Source organism: Mixophyes fleayi, chromosome 1 (genome assembly GCF_038048845.1).
Source record: "Mixophyes fleayi isolate aMixFle1 chromosome 1, aMixFle1.hap1, whole genome shotgun sequence".
Classification (NCBI taxonomy): domain Eukaryota; kingdom Metazoa; phylum Chordata; class Amphibia; order Anura; family Limnodynastidae; genus Mixophyes; species Mixophyes fleayi.
The window spans coordinates 282,620,476-282,639,481 of record NC_134402.1 but is presented as its reverse complement, the minus strand read 5'-3'; the positions used below and the strand labels follow the sequence as shown (position 1 = coordinate 282,639,481).

Genomic DNA, 19,006 nt, shown 5'->3' with positions numbered 1-19,006 from the left:
AGTGACTTTGTGTAAGATTCGCTCAAAATCTGCAAGTACGTGTCTTGATGAATCGGGCCCTTTATGTTTTGCTGCCTCAGTTTGCATACATGCTTTTCACATTAGTGTGCTCCTTTTTTTTTTTATTTTGCATGTTTTTTTTGCCGAGAGTCGAGCTCAAAATTTTATCTGTCCTCCATCCCTGTACTGTTAGTCTCACAGCTCCAGATGAAACTTGGGCCTGTGTGATGTTTTGAAGGGAGGTGTGAGCTCGATGACCAATGAGAGGCCAAAATCACACATTGTTGCTTCTTATTGGTTCTCCCACTCATAACCCAGTTCTACGATCATTTTAAAGTGGTGAATAAAAATGTTTACATCTTTAAGGTGATAGTGCAGCCTTAATAATTCTGTGTATTGACCCGGTTATATGAAGAACATGTTTCAAGTAACAACAGAACCATAGAAATCTTAACTGCGTTGATACCAAAGTTCTGGTTTCTTCATTTCTTTATTTTCCTTCTAGAATTGCATTTCATTTGTAGCATTGGCCCTAGTGTGATGTGTAGATTTATGTTGTTCCTGGTGTTGTATTTATGTTGCCATAGCCTTGTAATAACTAAATTCCATAGAATTCCAGGTGATGATGATGCATTTAGACTGCCCTGACCACCTTGTTATATATATGACTATTACATGTAATTCTAGGTAATAGTTTTCATGTTGTATGGGGGAAAACCAATTGTTACTGCACAAGCCACTGTAATATAACAGAACTATAAACCCATATTTAGAAGGTTAAATAAGTTTAAACGTGACTATATTCTACAATTCAGATGACACATTGATTCCTGTGTCATCTGGTTATTGAAATACTAGATAGCCACACAGTGGGTATACCTGTAAAGCTTTAAAAACTATGAACAATAGCTGGCAAAGCAAGGGATTAAGTGTATGGGCATTTAAACATCCCTGTGCCCTTCAAATGCTTTCAGTTCTTGCAAAATTGAAACAGCTGCAGCTTTCACAGAAATGGATTGTGCTCTTGTGTTATTTAGGACATTTTGTCCTTTCTTCCCACCTCAAAAGCAACTAGAGAGACCCAGATGGAGCATATGCACTGTAAGAACAAGAACTCCTCACTGAACTCCTAATGTGTTTGTTTTTTTTTTCTTTTCTTTTGTGATCCTTTTGTAAGAAAACCAAATCTGCTTTGTAAATTGGTGATTTTAAAGATTAAAAAAAAAAAATACACTTAAGTTACTATCACTTACGATGATTTGGTGAATATCGCAACTCAGGAATACTAGGTGGCATAAGCTAAAATTAAGTGTGCAGTGTGTGCGATTTTAACATTTACTGTGGTAAACCTATACTTGTTTAGACATATGTATTTATCTGCAGTTTACCATAGATGAAGTACCCATAAATAGGAAGAAAAAGCAGGTACAGGTTTCATTAACCCATACAGCAAACAATCTTCTTGGCACTGGAATGCTTGTTAAAATGCAACAGATGACTGGATCAGGAACATGCGCATTCATCTGTGTGCATTTAGAGGATAGCGTGCCATAAGGGTCAATGATATATTTTTTTTTTTTTCTTCGATTTTCAAGTCTTTTTTCAGTGTATTACCAGTGAGCTCATTGGAATGTTCACAGCAGCAGGAAATGTGCTGTCCTCCATAGTTGCTAACTCTCTATGCTTTCCAGGTATTAAAAATTTGTCTCTGGAAATGTTCCTATTTTTAAATCCTGATCGAATATTCTATGCAATTCCTGTTATTCTCTAAAATGCATGCAATTTTCACTATCTTGTTTATGGATGAGGTTATAACCATGTTCAATGAATATATTTTAATATGCATGGTAGGCCCATGTCCACGGGTCACCAATGACCCTTCACCTGCAGCTCCCAGTACTATGCTCCCGTTCTGACTTTTTATAGTAAGGTTGAAAGAGAGCAGCAGGCTTCTGCATCACCTGATCTCTGCTACACACTGCAGGAAGGTCATGTATCACAACAAATCCAAGGAGAAGAGAGTGCAGTTTATTCTGCACCACATGCTCTCCATCTGTACAGATCTGTATTTAGTCATGTGGTGAGGCATTTGAGTGACCTGGTGGGGGGGGGGGGGGGCAGTTTCGGAGTGCATGTGGCATCTGAAGCCATGTGAGGCAATCTATTTTGGAGCAAGTGAGAGGGCTGAGTGGCGGGTGGTGGAATTTTGGAGCACGTGAGGTGCATAAGGGAGCATTTTGGAATGAGTGATGTGGGGTTGCCCAAGATTTTTTGTGGCTGTTTTCTCTTTTAAATTAAACCTATAATACAAATGTCTAAACTGTTTGCAACTATGTCATCCACTTGTGATTATGCTAGTGAGTGTAATGTTGCTTATGACCATGTGGTAATTGTAAGTATGTTAACAGGAAACTTGAGGCAAACAGTTAGGCCCCTTTTAAACTGGTGCAGGAAGATTGTGGTATCAAATGCACCTCTACATAAAACTACATTCATGTATTCCTCCCCACTGTGCTTCTTATCCCTCTACCTCTTTCTCTGATTCCATACAGTGCACTTGTCTGCAGTATAAAAACCTGTTACGTTCACGGTAAAGTTATTCTATCCGTCAGGGTTAGCACACACCAGTCTTGGTGGGATGTGTTTTGCTGCCAGGAGCTCATAGGTCGCGGCCTTTGGGTTAGCCCACTGATGTGATGGTTGTAGGATGAGAGACTGCGACTGGAGACAGTCTGTTGGACCAAAGTTGATACACGTTCCATGGTCAGAGGGATAGCCGGGCACTGGTACACAACTGATGGTGTACAAGGGAGAATCCAGAGCCGTGGTCAGAATGGATTAGCAGAGGTCTGGTACGCAGCATCAGCATGGTACAAAAGAAGATTCAAGAATGGGGTCAGGATAGCCAGAGATCATACACAGGGAGACAGGATAATGTGGTGAGACAAAGAGAACAGGGGTCAGACTGTGGCAGAAAGCCTATTGTTCTGACACTGAATCCATGTCAGAGCATACATATATTGAGGAGAGGGATTCAAAATCCCTGCATGCTGTCACATGACCCCAGTGAGCAGATCCGCCCGTCCGGAAGCTGACAGCAAGAGCGGTACTAATCGGGACCTGGAGCGTGGATCAGGTAAGTTCCTTACCTATGGTTTTGTAAACACATAATAAACTTTACCCTGTTAGTCCTCATTTTTCCCATTGCAAGAGAACACTGAAGATATTTGACATTAAGCAGTAATGCTATTCCTTAATTCACACTAATATACATTAAAAGATTTTAAAACCATACATGTCCAGCATCATTTTAGTGAATGTTAAGTGGTACATATAAGCCACACCTGTTGACCCTCAATGGGGTAGCCCAGCATACACCTACGTAGGGACTACAATGCATTTCATGATAAAACAGATTATGTTCAAAGAGACAGCATGTAGTTCTCAGACAATTGGTTTTGAGTAGTAAGTAATATTTTATTCATAGATTATATTATCATTTTTAGTATGAGCGTCCCTTGTGCTGATTAGATGCTTGGTAGTTTGCCTAAATGGCAAAATACGGATGTTACCTATGTGACACATCCTGAATTACAGTACTGTGTGTGTGTGTGTGTGTGTGTGTATATATATATATATATATATATATATATATATATATATATTATTTATATTATTATATTTAGTGGATGCTGGTAGAATGTGGCTCTTGCTGCATTATATCTGTGAAGTTTGGTGGTGAAGGGATAATGGTATGGGACTGTTTTTCAAGGTTTGGCCAGGCCCCTTATCTTCAGTGAAAGGCTATCTTACCATACCATTTGGGGAAGGCCCTTTTGTATTCCAACATGACTGTGCCCCCGTGCACAAAGCAAGGACTACAAAGACATGGTTTGAGTTCGGTGTGGAAGAACTTCAATGGCCCGCACAGAACCCTGACCTCAACACCATTGAATACCTTTGGGATGAACTGTAACGGAGATTGCGAGCCAGGCCTTCTCATCCAACATCAGTGCCAGACCTCATAAATGCTCTACAGAATGAATGGGCACAAATTCCGACAGAAACTCTCCAGCATCTTGTAGAAAGCCTTCCAAGAAGAGTGGAGGGTCTAGCGCACACACACACACACACACACACACACTAAGAATGCTTTAAAAAATACAAGTGTTAATAGTGTTATTTCTATCAATTCACAACATGCAAAGTGAAACAGAAGAAAAATCTAAATCTAAACAATATTTGGTGTGACCACCCTTTGCCTTCAAAACATTATCAATGCATCATTTATAAATTAAAAGCAATAATGCAACTATGGTGTCAACAAACATTTAACACCTACATATAGTGTAAGCAGTATGTGACTATAAAACGTACACATTAAGCCTAGAGCACCTGGTGTTCCAAGGTGTTCTCCTATCAAAGTACTAACAAGGCCCAACCCTACTTTGCTTCCAAGATCTGACAAGATTGGGAACACCAAATTGGACAATAACCATACTGATTGTACCAAAAACATTACTTTTACTTAGTGTGAAAGCATACCAATGGACCTGAAAACGGCAAATTACTCAATATCTGAGTTAATGAATAAGTACACAAAATCTGTAGAATATAACTATAAAATTAACACGTAACATTATCATATATACATTGTATGTACAGCTATAGAAACCACTTGGCACCTCTCTTTGGCATTGTGAAAGTACTTTCTGAGCAAATCAAAATCTACTATGATAACTTGGCTTTTACTCTATAGTATACTATTAAATAGTTAGCCAATCTAGCAACTCTTATTATGTCAGTATCTATGTAACCCACATCAGATAAATGTTCCTCATAATGTTTATAAATGGGTACCAGACATTATTAACAATAATGTTCATGCTATATACAACAAGCAATCTCTCAAAGAAAATCGCCATATACAAAACAATTAACAATGTACAAAAAATATAGGAACACATATTCGTAGGAGACATTGCAGTCTCTAACCTGGAGAGCCCTAGATGTCCCCCAGGGAATATGGATGCTCCTCAATATTTAAAATCTAAAAAAGCAATTTAAAGGAAGGTTTTCATTAAGGCCATATGGGGCCACGGTGTTTAATCTGTATCCAAGTGATTCAAGTTGCAATATCTTATTGTTCCTGTCTCCTCCTTGAGATAAAACTGGAACATGATCAATAATTTTATATTGATGCATTGCCATGTTGCGTTGAGTATGCAGAAGATGTCTGACCACTGGTTGTTCACTAGTCAGTCTGATTGCAGATCTGTGCAAGTCCATCCTCTTTGAACTGTCGAGTTGTCTTGCCCACATAGTAAAAGCCACAAGGGCACATGATGATATTTATTACAAATGAACTAAAGCATGTTAGCCTAAAAAGTAGATCTCGTACACTTTACCTAGATGTGGATGTTTAAAAGTATTATCCGTCTCCATGTAACGACATGTGATACAATTAGGAAATTTAAAAAATCCTGTATGTACTTTACCCAACTTGCTAGACATATTTGTTACAAAAAATGGTAAAAAGTCATCTACTGCGAAATCCATCTGGAGCAACAAAAAATTGTCTCACAGATGAAACCACTAAACCTCAATTTTTATACTGCAATAGCTGTATACCATGTAGAACATCTGGAATCAGAAGCACTAAGGGAGTACAAGAATTCAAATCAAACACTACTGGCAAGTGCTTTCAGATAAAAGAAAAATTGACTTGTAACTCTGTGGGAGTTATTTACTTGATCACCTGCCCCTGTGGCATGCAATATATAGGGCGGACAATACGGAAATTGAAAATTAGAGTGGCAGAACATATTCGAAATATAAAATTGGGGGTAGAGACACATAGCTTGTCAAAACATTTTAAGGAAACGCACAATAGTGACCCATCAGGAATTAAATTTATTGCAACCAAAAAACTCAGGAAGGACTGGAGAGGAGGAGATTATATAAAAAAAACTAAACTGTGAAGAAACTAAATGGATATATGAGATGAGAACATTAACGCCATTAGGATTAAACATTGATTTCGAATTGGCTTCTTTTTTATAATAATCCTTGTGGAGGTAGGAGGTTTCAAGTATGTAGAAAACCTTGCTTTTATTTTATTTATTTTTTAAGAACCAAAATAATAATGCCTATAATTCTAATTACTAACTAAGAGAAGACTATGAGGAATAGGATATTTTTTGTCTACAAGAGATTTTAAAGGAAATTCTATATAGGAGAATATACATAATGCACTTTAAATACATTGATATTCCGAATATTAATGATTATTAACAGCATTTGGTATTTTTAGGAATTTTAAATTATTGAGAATGTATAAGAATAGCATAAGTAAGGAACTAGATATATTATTAAGACATATTATCATGCACAGGATGTTTGTAACTGGGCATTAACTGTTATGATTGGAAGCTTTTTAGTTTGCATTCGTTTAACATGTCAGGAAGACTGTATGTATGTGTATATATATATATATATATATATATATATATATATATATATATATATATATATATATATATATTGCAAGCTAGATTTTAGGACATCGATATTAAAGGAATCCTATTGGTTGGGATTGAATACAAAAGAACAGACTATGTACACTGTCCACACCCCCTGATGAAGTCACTTTGTGATGAAACGCGTTGGGACCAATTGGAATAAGACACGTCACAGACCACGCCCCCTTTGACGCTGCAGAGTTTTCCCTGGGCTATCTGAAGCCCGGCTAGTTTGATCGTGGCTGGGATTTAGGAGCTGGAGACTGCCGTTGGATAGAGGAAAGTGTGGACTGAAAGATACCTTTATAAGAGCGGTTCTAGCTTACGAAATGTGAGTGCTTTTTAACCCTATGTTCAAATCTAATAAATAGTTAAACGTACAACACCATGAGCTCTCTCTCTCTGTTCTCTCCCTATGTGCACTGTGATGAGGAGAGGAGCGAGGTTTTAAGAGGATTAACAGGATATCGTGTTGGTGCTTTTTGAAGCAAGTTGGCATATTATTCAAGGACTATATGAAATAAAAAGGGTTGCATTGCTGAAAGTCCACCATCTGGAATATCGATATAGGTTGAATTAGAAGATTGGTATTTATACTGACTTTGGGACTGTTTATATTAGCCATCCAATCCCTGTGTGTCTTTTCCCTTCCCCATTTGCGCCTATCCTTCGTTGTGTATATTTGTTACGTCCGTGTGCATAACAAGATCTCTAATATTTTTACCTCTTTTGTAAGCGTGTATAATAGATACATGTCTCAAAGAGATCAAATCAGGGTCTGTCTGAATAATTGTCCGTAAAGATTTCACTGTTTTGGCTACGATTTGAACTTCTTGTGTTGTATTGTAGCACCCATGGGAATTTATTAGATGTCTTGGTAATCAGCGCGTTAGGTTTTGGCGTTTTTAGGACTTTCGGTTCAATATTGTCTAGTAGTTGTTTGGAATAGACACAATCAAAAATGTTTCAATCGTCAAATCCATCTTTACAAGACTCATCAGAGCTTGTAATGCGATATACTCATAACTGTGAGTATGGTAGTCCATGTTTGAGGGCTATGGGATGATGACTGCTGGCTAACAAAACTGCATTTGTCTGTTTGTTTATGATAAATAGTTGTAGCTAACTGATGGCCTTGCTTCTTTTATTAGGACATGAAGATAATGAATCTCTTGTAGGTTGTACTCATAGGTAAATTTAATAGCAGAATCTGTTAATGGCTTGAAATCTTCAAAGGCTTTGATTGTACCCTATATATTATAAAGAGGTCATCAATATAGCGAGTGTAAAAAGAAAAAAAAACTCAGATGTGATAATCTCAGGTTGTGAAAATAAATTTCTTTTCAAGTTGAAACATAAAATGTGTTTGCATAAGAAAGTGCTATGATAGATAGATAGTCTATATCTAAATCATGTTACATACACCTAAAGAACATTTCCAGAATACGCACATATCTGACACAAGACACCGCAAAAACATTAATTCATTCACTTATCTCCTGCATCGACTATTGCAATTCCCTCCTTACTGGTCTTCCCAAAGTCAGACTTGAACCCCTACAATCTATTTTGCACGCAGTGGCTAGATTGATTTTCCTTACTAAAGCTGGGTACACACTACAGAAATTTCGACCAACTTTTTATGCCGAGCGATTTTACATGCGATCGATGTTCCGATCACTCGGTCCATGGACTGCATACACACTAGCCTTGTTTAGGACGATAAAGGGAAGAGCGGACGTCCCTTTAGCGACTTTTTACAGCTATGTTGTCGTGAGCAATAACTGTAATTTCGTACTCACTGTTGTGGATCGGTCGGAAGTTTATACACACTACACAGCGGAAACGAGATTGGAACGAAAATATTAAACAGCACGACCAACCAAATGAGGAGATAATCGTCCATTTGGGCAGACTTTCGACCATCGTTGTCACTGCACACACTGACCCGACTTTTGAACGAGGGGTCGTATGTCGGCTATTTGAGCCGATTATTGGACGAAAACAGTGTAGTGTGTACCCAGCTTAACCGTTATTCCTCTGTGAAGCCACTCTCAGTCTCTACATTGGTTGTTTGTATATCAACGAATCCAATATAAAATTCTTCTACTAACATACAAGGCCATCAACAAAATTGCACCGACATACATTTCCTCATTTGTCTCGAATATCTCCCTACTCGACACCTCCGTTCTGCACAAGATCTACGTCTCTCCACTCTCATCACATCCTCCCATTCTCGGTTACAGGATCTTTTCCGGGCTGCACCCACTTTGTGGAATTCCCTCCCACGCACAATAAGACTTTCCTCTAGTCTTCAAACCTTCAAGCGTTCACTGAAAACCCACCTCTTCAGACAAGCTTATGATATTCCTCAACCACCATCTTAATTTCTTTAGATTACCATATTAACATCCTCTACACAGCTAACGCAAGACAACAACCTTCTGACCAACATTGCAACACACACAGCCCACTCAATACTTTTACCTTTGCGTTCTAGCTGGTCCATTGTGCAATATGATGTAGCACATGCCCTTGTGTTTCTAACACCCATTGTCCTATAGATTGTAAGCTTGCGAGCAGGGTTCTCTTACCTCTGTGTCTGTATGTATTACCCAGTATTGTCTTATCAATGTTTGTTCCCAATTGTAAAGCGCTACGGAATTTGCTGGCGCTATATAAATAAATGATGATGATGATGATGATAGAACCCATTGCAGAGCCTGTTAGTTGTAAATAAAAATGCCCATCAAAATAGAAATAATTTCTAGTTGGCGTTTGGTTCCAGAAGTTGCATAAATAAATCAGTTTGAGGACGCTCATGTTTAGGATTATCTGACAGAAAACTTCCAACTGCTGTTAAAACATCCTCATGTGGGGTATGCTAATGTATAAACACATCTACTCTACATAATAGACTATTAGTAGGCTGTTAGACTTATCAGTGGGGAAAAAAAATATATATTGTATTCAATACATTGTATTTATTAATTTATTGTTTATATTTTATATTTTTTTTTATATATATTATTTTTTTTTGTTAAACTTTCCTTTTAAACAGTTGGCGATACCATATTAAAGATATTTACTGTTTCAAACATCAAAGCGGGCCATGGCTATATATAGATACATAACGCTTCATATTTAAATGCCCTCCATAAAGAATTGAAAAAAACAGTATATCGCTCAACTGGTTCTTTTGCACTGCAAGAACTGAGGATAGTCACACTTTTGCTGGGGATGTAGTCTTTTTCAGTGAACCACATATTTAATACACAGAAAATGCTATTCATTAATGGATATGCCAAACATCCTTCTAGTACACCCATTCAGGATGGACCCTGCCCATGAGAGCTTGCATATCAATAACATTAAATGCAGATGTATTCCAAATTTAACAATTTTCTTTTTGGGTGTGTGTTTACTACACACGTCAAATTTAGTGGGATAAAAAGTGATCATCTGCACTCTGCCACTCAGCACCACGCTACTTGTGTCTTCCCCATCCCTTTAGGATATAAGCTCTCATGAGCAGGGCCCTGTTTCCTTGTACATACTCTGCTTTTCAATCGCCTTCTGTACCTCTTGGCCTGCTGCTTCCCTAACCCTGTTTTCTTGAGCTCAGGCTTACTTCATGTTGGACATTTCCCCTTACACTCCCTCGTAATTTATTTTGCATTACCATATTATGTGTGTGTGTTTTGTTTTAATGGATAGATCATTGTTGTCTGTCTATTGTCTACAACTGTATGTCCTATATGGTCCTGCAAATCTTTTGTGGTGCCTTTATAAATAAGCGATAATATCCATAATATTACAGCATAGTAAGCATGCTGTTATTTCCATGCCTACATTTACTTTGTCTACCTTTGTGTGTGGTGCCTTACAAATTAATAATAACAATAGTGTGCAGAAAAGGGATTAAGTTCCGTGAAATAAATCACAAGGTGATGTCAGAGGGAGGGATGTGAAGTCATTTGATGGCATATATAACATGTTACAGCTCCACCAAAAAGAGAACTACTGTATTGAACTAGACATGTTACAAGTCACCATTTTAAAAGCATGAAACTGTAGGCAGAGTGTGTTAATGCAGGTCACAGCAATCCAAGGGGATTTCTAATATCAATAATTTACAGTAGGTGGTATATTATTACTTAGAATACAAAACGTTTCCTAACCAACCCTAAAGTGATGTCCTCAAAATCAACGCTTGTAAGCTATGACATCAGAGCTTTTTATAAAGAGATTTTTACAGGAGTTCATATATTAACATGAATTATGATAAATTCTAAGAATATTAGACGTTACTGAAGATTTGCGAGAAAATATAAATGGTTTACAGAACTGTGATGGGACAGATATTATTCACTGTTATGAGGATATGTGTGTTTCTGGAGATTTATCTCTATATATGCTATATTTCTTTAAATGAATGCAAATTCTGTTTACTATCTATATATGTATTACACATTTTTATATCTATCTATCTATCTCTTAGTGCATCAAATCGAATACAATGTTGGATGTAAAGTTTAGGTTAAAAATGTAAAGAAAAAAGTAAAGCATTCAAGTAAGGATTTATAAATAAAAGGTTGACTTGACTGTATCCAGTGGGATAGTAGTCAGTTGATGTTAACTTCCATAGACCTATTTTGAAGATTTGTTCATGTAATACTGAAGTCCAGTGGTTGGGTTGGTGTGTAGCACCCTAATTCTGAAAATCTTGCTAGCTGTGCTTCCAATTAAACTTATACATGTGCTTTCCAATCAAGTGCATTTTGTGTTGCAATGTGTTCGTTCATCTTTGTCTCTTCCAGAGTTGGTTGATGTAACCTGCACCCTGCTATTGCTGAATCCAGATTTCACCACTGCATGGAATGTAAGGTATGTCTTCCACTGCTGGCTAGAAAGCATTTTCTCTAGTAACATAAATGTGAGGACATTTATCTTTATATTTTAGCAAGTTAGGAAGCACTGCAAAGTCAATGTTAATTTTTTCACCATCATTTTTTTGCAAATAAATTGCTTTTTGTATTTGGTGGAACCCCGGCAGCAGTTATGCACATTTGGAAATGGCAGCCTAAGGGTTTTTACTATGTGCTGGCAGCCAGGTGTAAAGAAATAGAATTACACATCACAGAATTGCTGGGGATTGGACAAGTACAATGCTGTACAAACTATTCCAGATTTAGGAGCTAGGAAACACGGTGCTAGATCAAGATCATCTAGACTAGAAAAAAATGGTTACATTTTAAATGGCAGCATGAAATACCCTGTTGTCAAGTTGCGTAAATAAATACTTGCGTAGGGGCAGATTTAATTAGTCGCAAAGTGTGTTGTGGGCACTTCAAAGACACTTCGCAGGAGATATTTTTACAGAAATGTCCACTCATTTTTCTTCGCTCCCCATAGAGGTGCGAGGAAAAGTTAGTGGATATTTTTACTGTAGTAACGGCAAAAATGTGCAACAGCGATGTTCTCAGGAACATTGCAGCCAATTGAATCTGCCCCATAATGTGTAATTAATAAGGTATTTTCAACTACTAAAATCACATCACATAGAGAACAACTAAAAAATATTTTCCTCACTCACTTCTCAGAAAGCTGCATTAGGAAATGGCAGGATTGTGTGCAAAACAGAGCACCAAATAGAGGAGAAGTGAGCAAATACAGATACCACATTAAGCAGACAGAAGAAAATCTACTGCCAAAATAGTGAATAGATCCAGCTTTCATTCTGAGCGCTTGCAGTTAAGCTAAGTCAATCAACTTGTCCTGCACTCTGATCACTGTACGATTATTCTATTTCAATAAGCACAGAGACTTATGTTACCTATCCTCATGTCCCTCTAATCATGTTGCTATTGCCGCCACTGTTTATTTAAAATGCCAAACAGGAATTGGTGACCCTGCAATCTACAACTATAGTAATTACTTGCTGTTCTTCCAGGTAGTAATCTAACTAAATGCTCTTTCCCTCTTACCCAATAAACTGGTACCTAAAGTCATTCATGAAAGTGCAAAACATATGCCTCCGGGGCATTTTCTTTTTGTGTTTCGTTTCCTGGGGAAACGCATAAATTACTTCAGTGTCCTCTGGGGTGCAAAATGTTGCATCTTCTGGTTTTAGGAAATGAATCGATTGGGGCCTTTAAGAGTATACTGGATGCATGAATTGTTCGTCCACATGCTAACACAAAATTATTAAAGACGATTGAGGAGGTGGAGATGGTGCATTTAGGGGTGGGTCTTCTTTACCCCACAAAAGGCCTTAATTTTTCTATTGCACAGCCATTTGGGGGACACTGCTGACCATTGGGAATAGAGGGCGCTGTGCTGGGAGTAAGGCACTAAATTCTAACAACTTGTCTGGCCTGCTTCCCTCCTCTATGACCCCAGGTTTTTTTTTGTTTTGTTTTTTAAAGTGCCTTATTTTTTTTATTTTTTTTTAAATCCAGTATTTTTATTGAAATTTTTTAAGATATAAACATACTAAACAACAAAAAGAAAAGAAAAACGATCGCATACATATCGGAATTAAATGACGGAATTTACAAGATTACATTAAAGCATAATAATAATAAATGTGCTATATTCATTTAGGATCATACAACGTAAATGCTTATACATAAGTATGTTACACATGCAGGGTTTATTACATGGACTTAGATACTTATTATAAGAACTGCGGTAGCCATACATTTAAGTAGATAGAGCATCTGTACTAGATGACATAGGATAGAATGGAGACTCTAACCATCTGTACCATATATTCTCAAATTCCTTCAGAGCCTGTCTGCAAGTATAAACAAATCTCTCGTGCCTTATGGTGGTATTGACCAGTGCCTTCCAATTTTTAAACGTGGGACTCGTCGGGGCCAACCACAGCCTCGCTATACAGACCTTAGCCAACATCAATAACTGTGAAATGTACATTTTTGTCAGTTTATTAACTTTCCCCTTCAATCGGAGCCCAAAGAGACAAGTGGCCGGTGAACTAAGAGACACTTCAATTCCAGTAACCTGAATACATCTCCTGATCCTTCGCCAGAAGATTTGTATACATGAACACTCCCATAGAAGGTGCCAAAAGTTAGCATTGATCGAATTGCATTTCGAACAGTTAGGGGTAGCATCCGGGCGAAATTTTGCCAATCTAATAGGGGTAAAGTAGGCCCTGTGTAAGATAAACACCTGTATTTGTTGAAATTTTAATGATGAAGTATAACCTTTAGTACTGTCTGTAACCATTTCCCACTCCTTGTCTGATAAAGGGCCAATATCTATTTCCCACTGATTCCTCAAACCATCCAAATCATCTGCAGTGGATTCATACAGAAGACATGAATACATTCGAGAGATCAGACCTCTATAACCCAAGGCCTGTAATTGTTTCCTCAGTGGATCAAAGTGCCTTAATTTTAGTTTTTTTTTTCTTTATATTCATTTTAGTTTTAGAGCTAGTGGTGAACACTGACCGACGAGAGCCAACAGGGTGCTCCCTTTGCCTCTGGTATTTCTCAGGCCACTGGAGGGAAGAGTTCTCTCTTTCTAGTTAATGCCCCTATGACTAGACACCAGAGGTTCTGATGCTTCATTGGTAGATCCAGGGAAAGCTCATCCCTTGCTCTTTCGGTACCAGTGGATCTGTTCTTCCCAGGACACCTGGGTAAAGAGCATCGTGACCAGTGTTTACTTTCTGGATCTCTTGGGGGCGCCTCCATAGCGTTTCTTTTCCACTCCGCTTCCACGAGATGCCACCAAGAGAAGGGCCCTTCAGGGGGCCATTCAATCACTGTTGTCATCAGAAGTGATTGTCCCAATCTCAAGAGAACAAAAAGGTTTGGATTATTACTCAAACTTTTTTTTTGTGCAAGAGCTGGATTTTTCTTTCCATCCCATCCTGAACATGAAGTCCCTCATCTTACGCTTGAAAGTAACCAACTTCAGGATGGAATTTGTTTGCTCCGTGGTAATCTCCATGGAGCAGAACAAGTTTCTTGCATCCTTTGATTTCAAGGATGCATACCTTCACATCCCAATAGGGAAAAGCCAGCACAACTGTCTCCGATTTGCTTTGGACGCATCCCAATACTAGTTCAGAGCCCTACCCTTTGATCTGGCAACAGCACCGTGGGTATTTACAAAAGTAATTGCAGTTATGTCTGCAGTTTTATGGCAGAAGGGGGTGACTGTTACCTCATTAATCTCCTCAACGTAACTATTTCTGCTTTTCTTCAGTCCCAATTGCGCTTCACAGCGGAGATGCTGCAATCGCACAGATGGGTCAGAATTTTCAAAAAGTCCACCCTTTTCCCTACCCAGCATATGGTTTGGGCTGTTTAAAAGCAGACGAAAACCTTATCCTTAAAGCACATTTTTATCCTTTAGTGCAGTGGTTCTCAAAGTGTGCGCCGCGGCTCCCAGGGATGCCGTGGCCAGGAAGAAAAGAAAAAAAACAAACTTTATCAATCCACGCGGCACCTGGGACCCAGCATCCTCCTCGCTTCTCACTAAATGTCGGGCGTGACGTCATCACGATCTGACTTACTCAGTGAGGAGTGGTTGGAGAGAGGAGGATGCTGGGTCCTGGGCGCCGCCGGATTCGTAAGAGGACAGAAAAAAGAAGACCAAGTATGGTAAGTAAAGAAAGGGGAGGGGAAATGGTGATAGGAAACAGCAATGGAGGGGCAGAAGAATGAAGGAGGGGCACAGAGTGGATGGAGGAGGGGCACAGTATGATTTTTGTACATGTTGTTTTGTTTGCTCTTATTCCTCTTAGTATTAGCTGTAAATTATTCTTTGACAGAAATATAATTTAAAAAAATGTATAAAAATATTCTTTTCCATTGGCTTTATGTGTATTATTTTTGCAAACAACTTACTAAGTATTTCTGTCCTGACTTAAATACTTATTACGTTATTTTGACCCAACTACTTACAAAATGGTACTGCTTAGTAATTATTTTGGAGGGGTGCCTTGAAAAAATTATGGAGAATCTAAGGGTGCCGCGAACTGAAAGTTTGGGAACCACTGCTTTAGTGCATGAAACTTATGGGGCGAATGGTCTTTTGCTTTGAAGTGGTACACTCACAGGGTTTCCTGAAAGAGATATTTGCCAGGTGCGTGAGGTCCAATCCTCAGTTGGGGAGATGTTGTGGTTTTTTTTTGTTTTTGTTTGTTTTTGTGTCTGTCCCCAACGACCCTTCTTGTAGTGGCTACAAGCTAGGAATCTCTGTTGGGGGTGCCCCTTCTCGTGTGGAACTGGACCATAGTAACCACAGACGCTAGCCTACAGGGCTGGGTGACACTGAATCTCTGTCTTCAGTGGCTTTGGACTCGGGAGGAGGCAAGGCTGCCAATCAATGTTTTCGACTACAGGCACTCTTCAACGTTCTGGTACAGGCACAGTTCTTTCTGAGGAACAGATCCATTGGTGTCCAGTCCGACAATGCTGCAGCGGCGTATGTCAACTATCGGAGGGGGGACCAGAAGGAGGCGACCAGGATCATGCGCCATTTTTGCGTTCTTTATCCCAGGAGTGGACAACTGGGAAGCGGACTACTTAAGTCGCCATGCCATTCATCCAGGGAAATGCTTCCTTCACCCGGAGATGTTCGCCCAGATTGTGGACATGTGAGGTCAACATGATGGCTTCTCAACTGAACCACAAGGTGGTCCGGTATTGTACGAAGACCAAGGATCTGCAGGCATTCCTGGTGGATGCGATGACTGTTCCCTGGAATTTCCGGCAGGTATATATCTTTCCTCCGACTCCTATATGCTAAAAAAAAGGACAAAAGGGACGGGGGTGTCGGTGATTCTGCTGGCACCAGACTGGCCAAGAAGATCCTGGTACACCGATCTTCTCAGCATGTCTTCATCTCAGGGAAGATCTTCTGAGCCATGGTCTGGTCTTTCATCAGGAATTAGTACAGCTTGCTTTGACGGGCTGACAGCTGAGGACCTGATTCTCCACAGAAATAAGCAAAGCCAGGAAACCAGGGTCTTAATTTTTTTTTTTATTACTGGATCTTGAAGTCCTACATAGGTTGGTGTGAATGACGAGGTGCACCCAACTCTTCGTTCCGCCTGACTTTGTTCTTGTCTTTGAACAAGGGCCTGTGCTTGGCTTCTCTTAAGGTTCAGGTCTCTGTCTTGTCTGTCTTTTTCCAAGAACGACTGGATGTGTTTCTGCAGGCACCTTTCTTCATGGCGTCCTTCAAGTCCAACTACCTTTTGTGGCACCGTGGACCTAAATTTGCTTCTTTCAGCATTGCAGAAATTGCCATTTGAACTTTCGGAATCTGTTCCATTAAAATTTCTGACCTGGAAGGTTTCCTTTTTATTCGCCATTTCATCTGCGAGATGGGTCTCTAAGTTGGCGGCCCTGTTTGTTATACCTGCTTTGCATTGGGACTTGCGCAGCACGGTCTGTGCGTACCCACCCCTAGGGGCAGCTTTGGAACATCCCCATGGTCAGCAGTGTCCCCCAAATTGCTGTGCAAGAGAAAAGAGGATTTTTGTACTCGCCACAATATCCGTTTCTCTTAGCCCATTTGGGGAACACTGTGCTCCCACCCTTTTGTTCTGACAGTTTTTGGTTGTATGTTTCATTTTGAATGTGACTTTAGTCCTATCCTTAGGGCTTTGTTAGTTAAATAACTGAGTCTCTTCCATCCAAGGGGTATAGAGGGGGGATGGGGGGCAGGCCAGACAAGTTGTTAGAATTTAGTGCCTTACTCTGAGCACAGCGCCCAGAGTAATGGTGTCACTGCTGACCCATGGTCAACAGTGACACCCAATGGGATTTTACATACCTTTGAGGATGGTGGAAACAACTGGGCACAAGCCTAAGCTTTCAGTGGAGGCCTAGCAGGAGCACTTTAAGAAAAAAAAAAATTGTTTTTGTTTTGGTTGCATATTGGTCACAATTTTCTGTACTTGTACATGTTATTTACATGGTCACCGCTCCCAAAAGCTGCACAACCACTTTTCTTTTGCACACTTTAGCAATTATTTGGTGTTATTTGGACTTTATAATATAGAAAAGGTTTTTTTATTCATCTGAGGAATGCCAGTGTCTTTCCCAAAACACATAATCATTATACTTGTTGGGGCACTTCTTAAAATGCCTGTAAGTGTATTTTATTTTGGGCTGAATTACAGATGTAACCACCTCTATAGGCAGTTGTGCTGGAATTTAGATAGTGACTTTGTAGAAGTGGAAAAACATTCTGCCATTGAGAATCTTTACATGATGACACAAATGTAATGTGTATTGTGTTTCTCTCAACAGGAAAGAGTTGATCCAGTCTGGCGCCTTAAACTCAGTGAAGGATTTACAGCTAGGAAAACTTGCTTTGACTAAGTTTCCTAAAAGCCCTGAAACATGGATTCACAGGTCTGATTTTAGATTAATTTCACTCCAAAATGTATCCACCCATTTATTATCAATCTTCATCTTGTTTCCTACATTCTGTTTCTATTAAGTACACATAGATCTCTTAGGGGAAGTAAAATACAAATTTGATGTTCTATTTGCTTGTGTTGTTTCATTATTGGTTTTCTAACAGGCATTGCCTTGGAACATTGGAGGGAGTTTTATTCATCCCCCATTGCTAGCCACAGATGGTATAGTAACAGTTCTGTTCTTACCCTTATCTTCCAACATCAAAGTAAAATAGTATTATAGGATAGAGCTGTCTTAGGCTGGGTACACACTACAGGTTTTCCACCCGAACGACCATTCGGCCCGATATTGCATTAGGATGTACACTCCAACGATGAACGATTATCGTTCCAAAGAACATTGTATAGTTTAATTTTATAAACAAATTAAAAATCTCGTTCAATTATGGAACAATGTCATCCAATTCTGCAGTGTGTATACATTCACGACCTGCAGTGTAGGCAGATCTTCATAGAGTTGAGTCAGAATCTTTTCAGTCGATGGTTATTACAGATGAAGAGCACAGATCTGAGGGTAAATTTTGTAAAACATGTATAGTGTGTACACATGAATCTGCATGCTGGTCGGGACTTTTAGTCTCTGGTAAAAATTTTACTGATACTGCATTGGGAGAAATTTTCTGTAGTGTGTACCCACCCAACTGATATCCTGTGAGGTGAGAATGAAGCTTTACAAAGCTCTCTTGGTTCTGTTACATCTCTATAGTGTCTATTAGGTTACATTTTTACTGGCAAAACTTTGCCTAGCTTTTTCACATGTTTGACGCTTAAGTACTAGGTATGCTCCACTTGGGAGTATTGCTGTGGCTGCATGCATAGAGAAAGCAGCTATGTGCAGGAAATGTTCATTATGAGGTTAGAAAAGGGGAATTCAGGCACATATTTATAGTTGGTGTGCGCATAACTGTGAGTGTATTTTTTTTAGACATAAAAAACTTAGAATAGAGTTTCCCTGAGAAACTCCTCGTTACATTGCTGACTAATTCCAAAGCAAGTATATATAGGT

The 19,006-nt window shown here is 39.1% G+C and overlaps 1 protein-coding gene across 1 annotated transcript in view; it reads left to right on the top strand.

Annotated features, from left to right (window-relative positions):
• The window catches only part of PTAR1 (protein prenyltransferase alpha subunit repeat containing 1), a 60,721-nt gene that overhangs the window by 14,015 nt on the left and 27,700 nt on the right, over positions 1 to 19,006 (top strand). The window contains exons 3-4 of the mRNA XM_075210963.1: positions 11,345 to 11,411; positions 17,828 to 17,932. Coding sequence (XP_075067064.1) covers positions 11,345 to 11,411; positions 17,828 to 17,932 — 172 coding nt within the window. The remainder of the gene's footprint in view (positions 1 to 11,344; positions 11,412 to 17,827; positions 17,933 to 19,006) is intronic.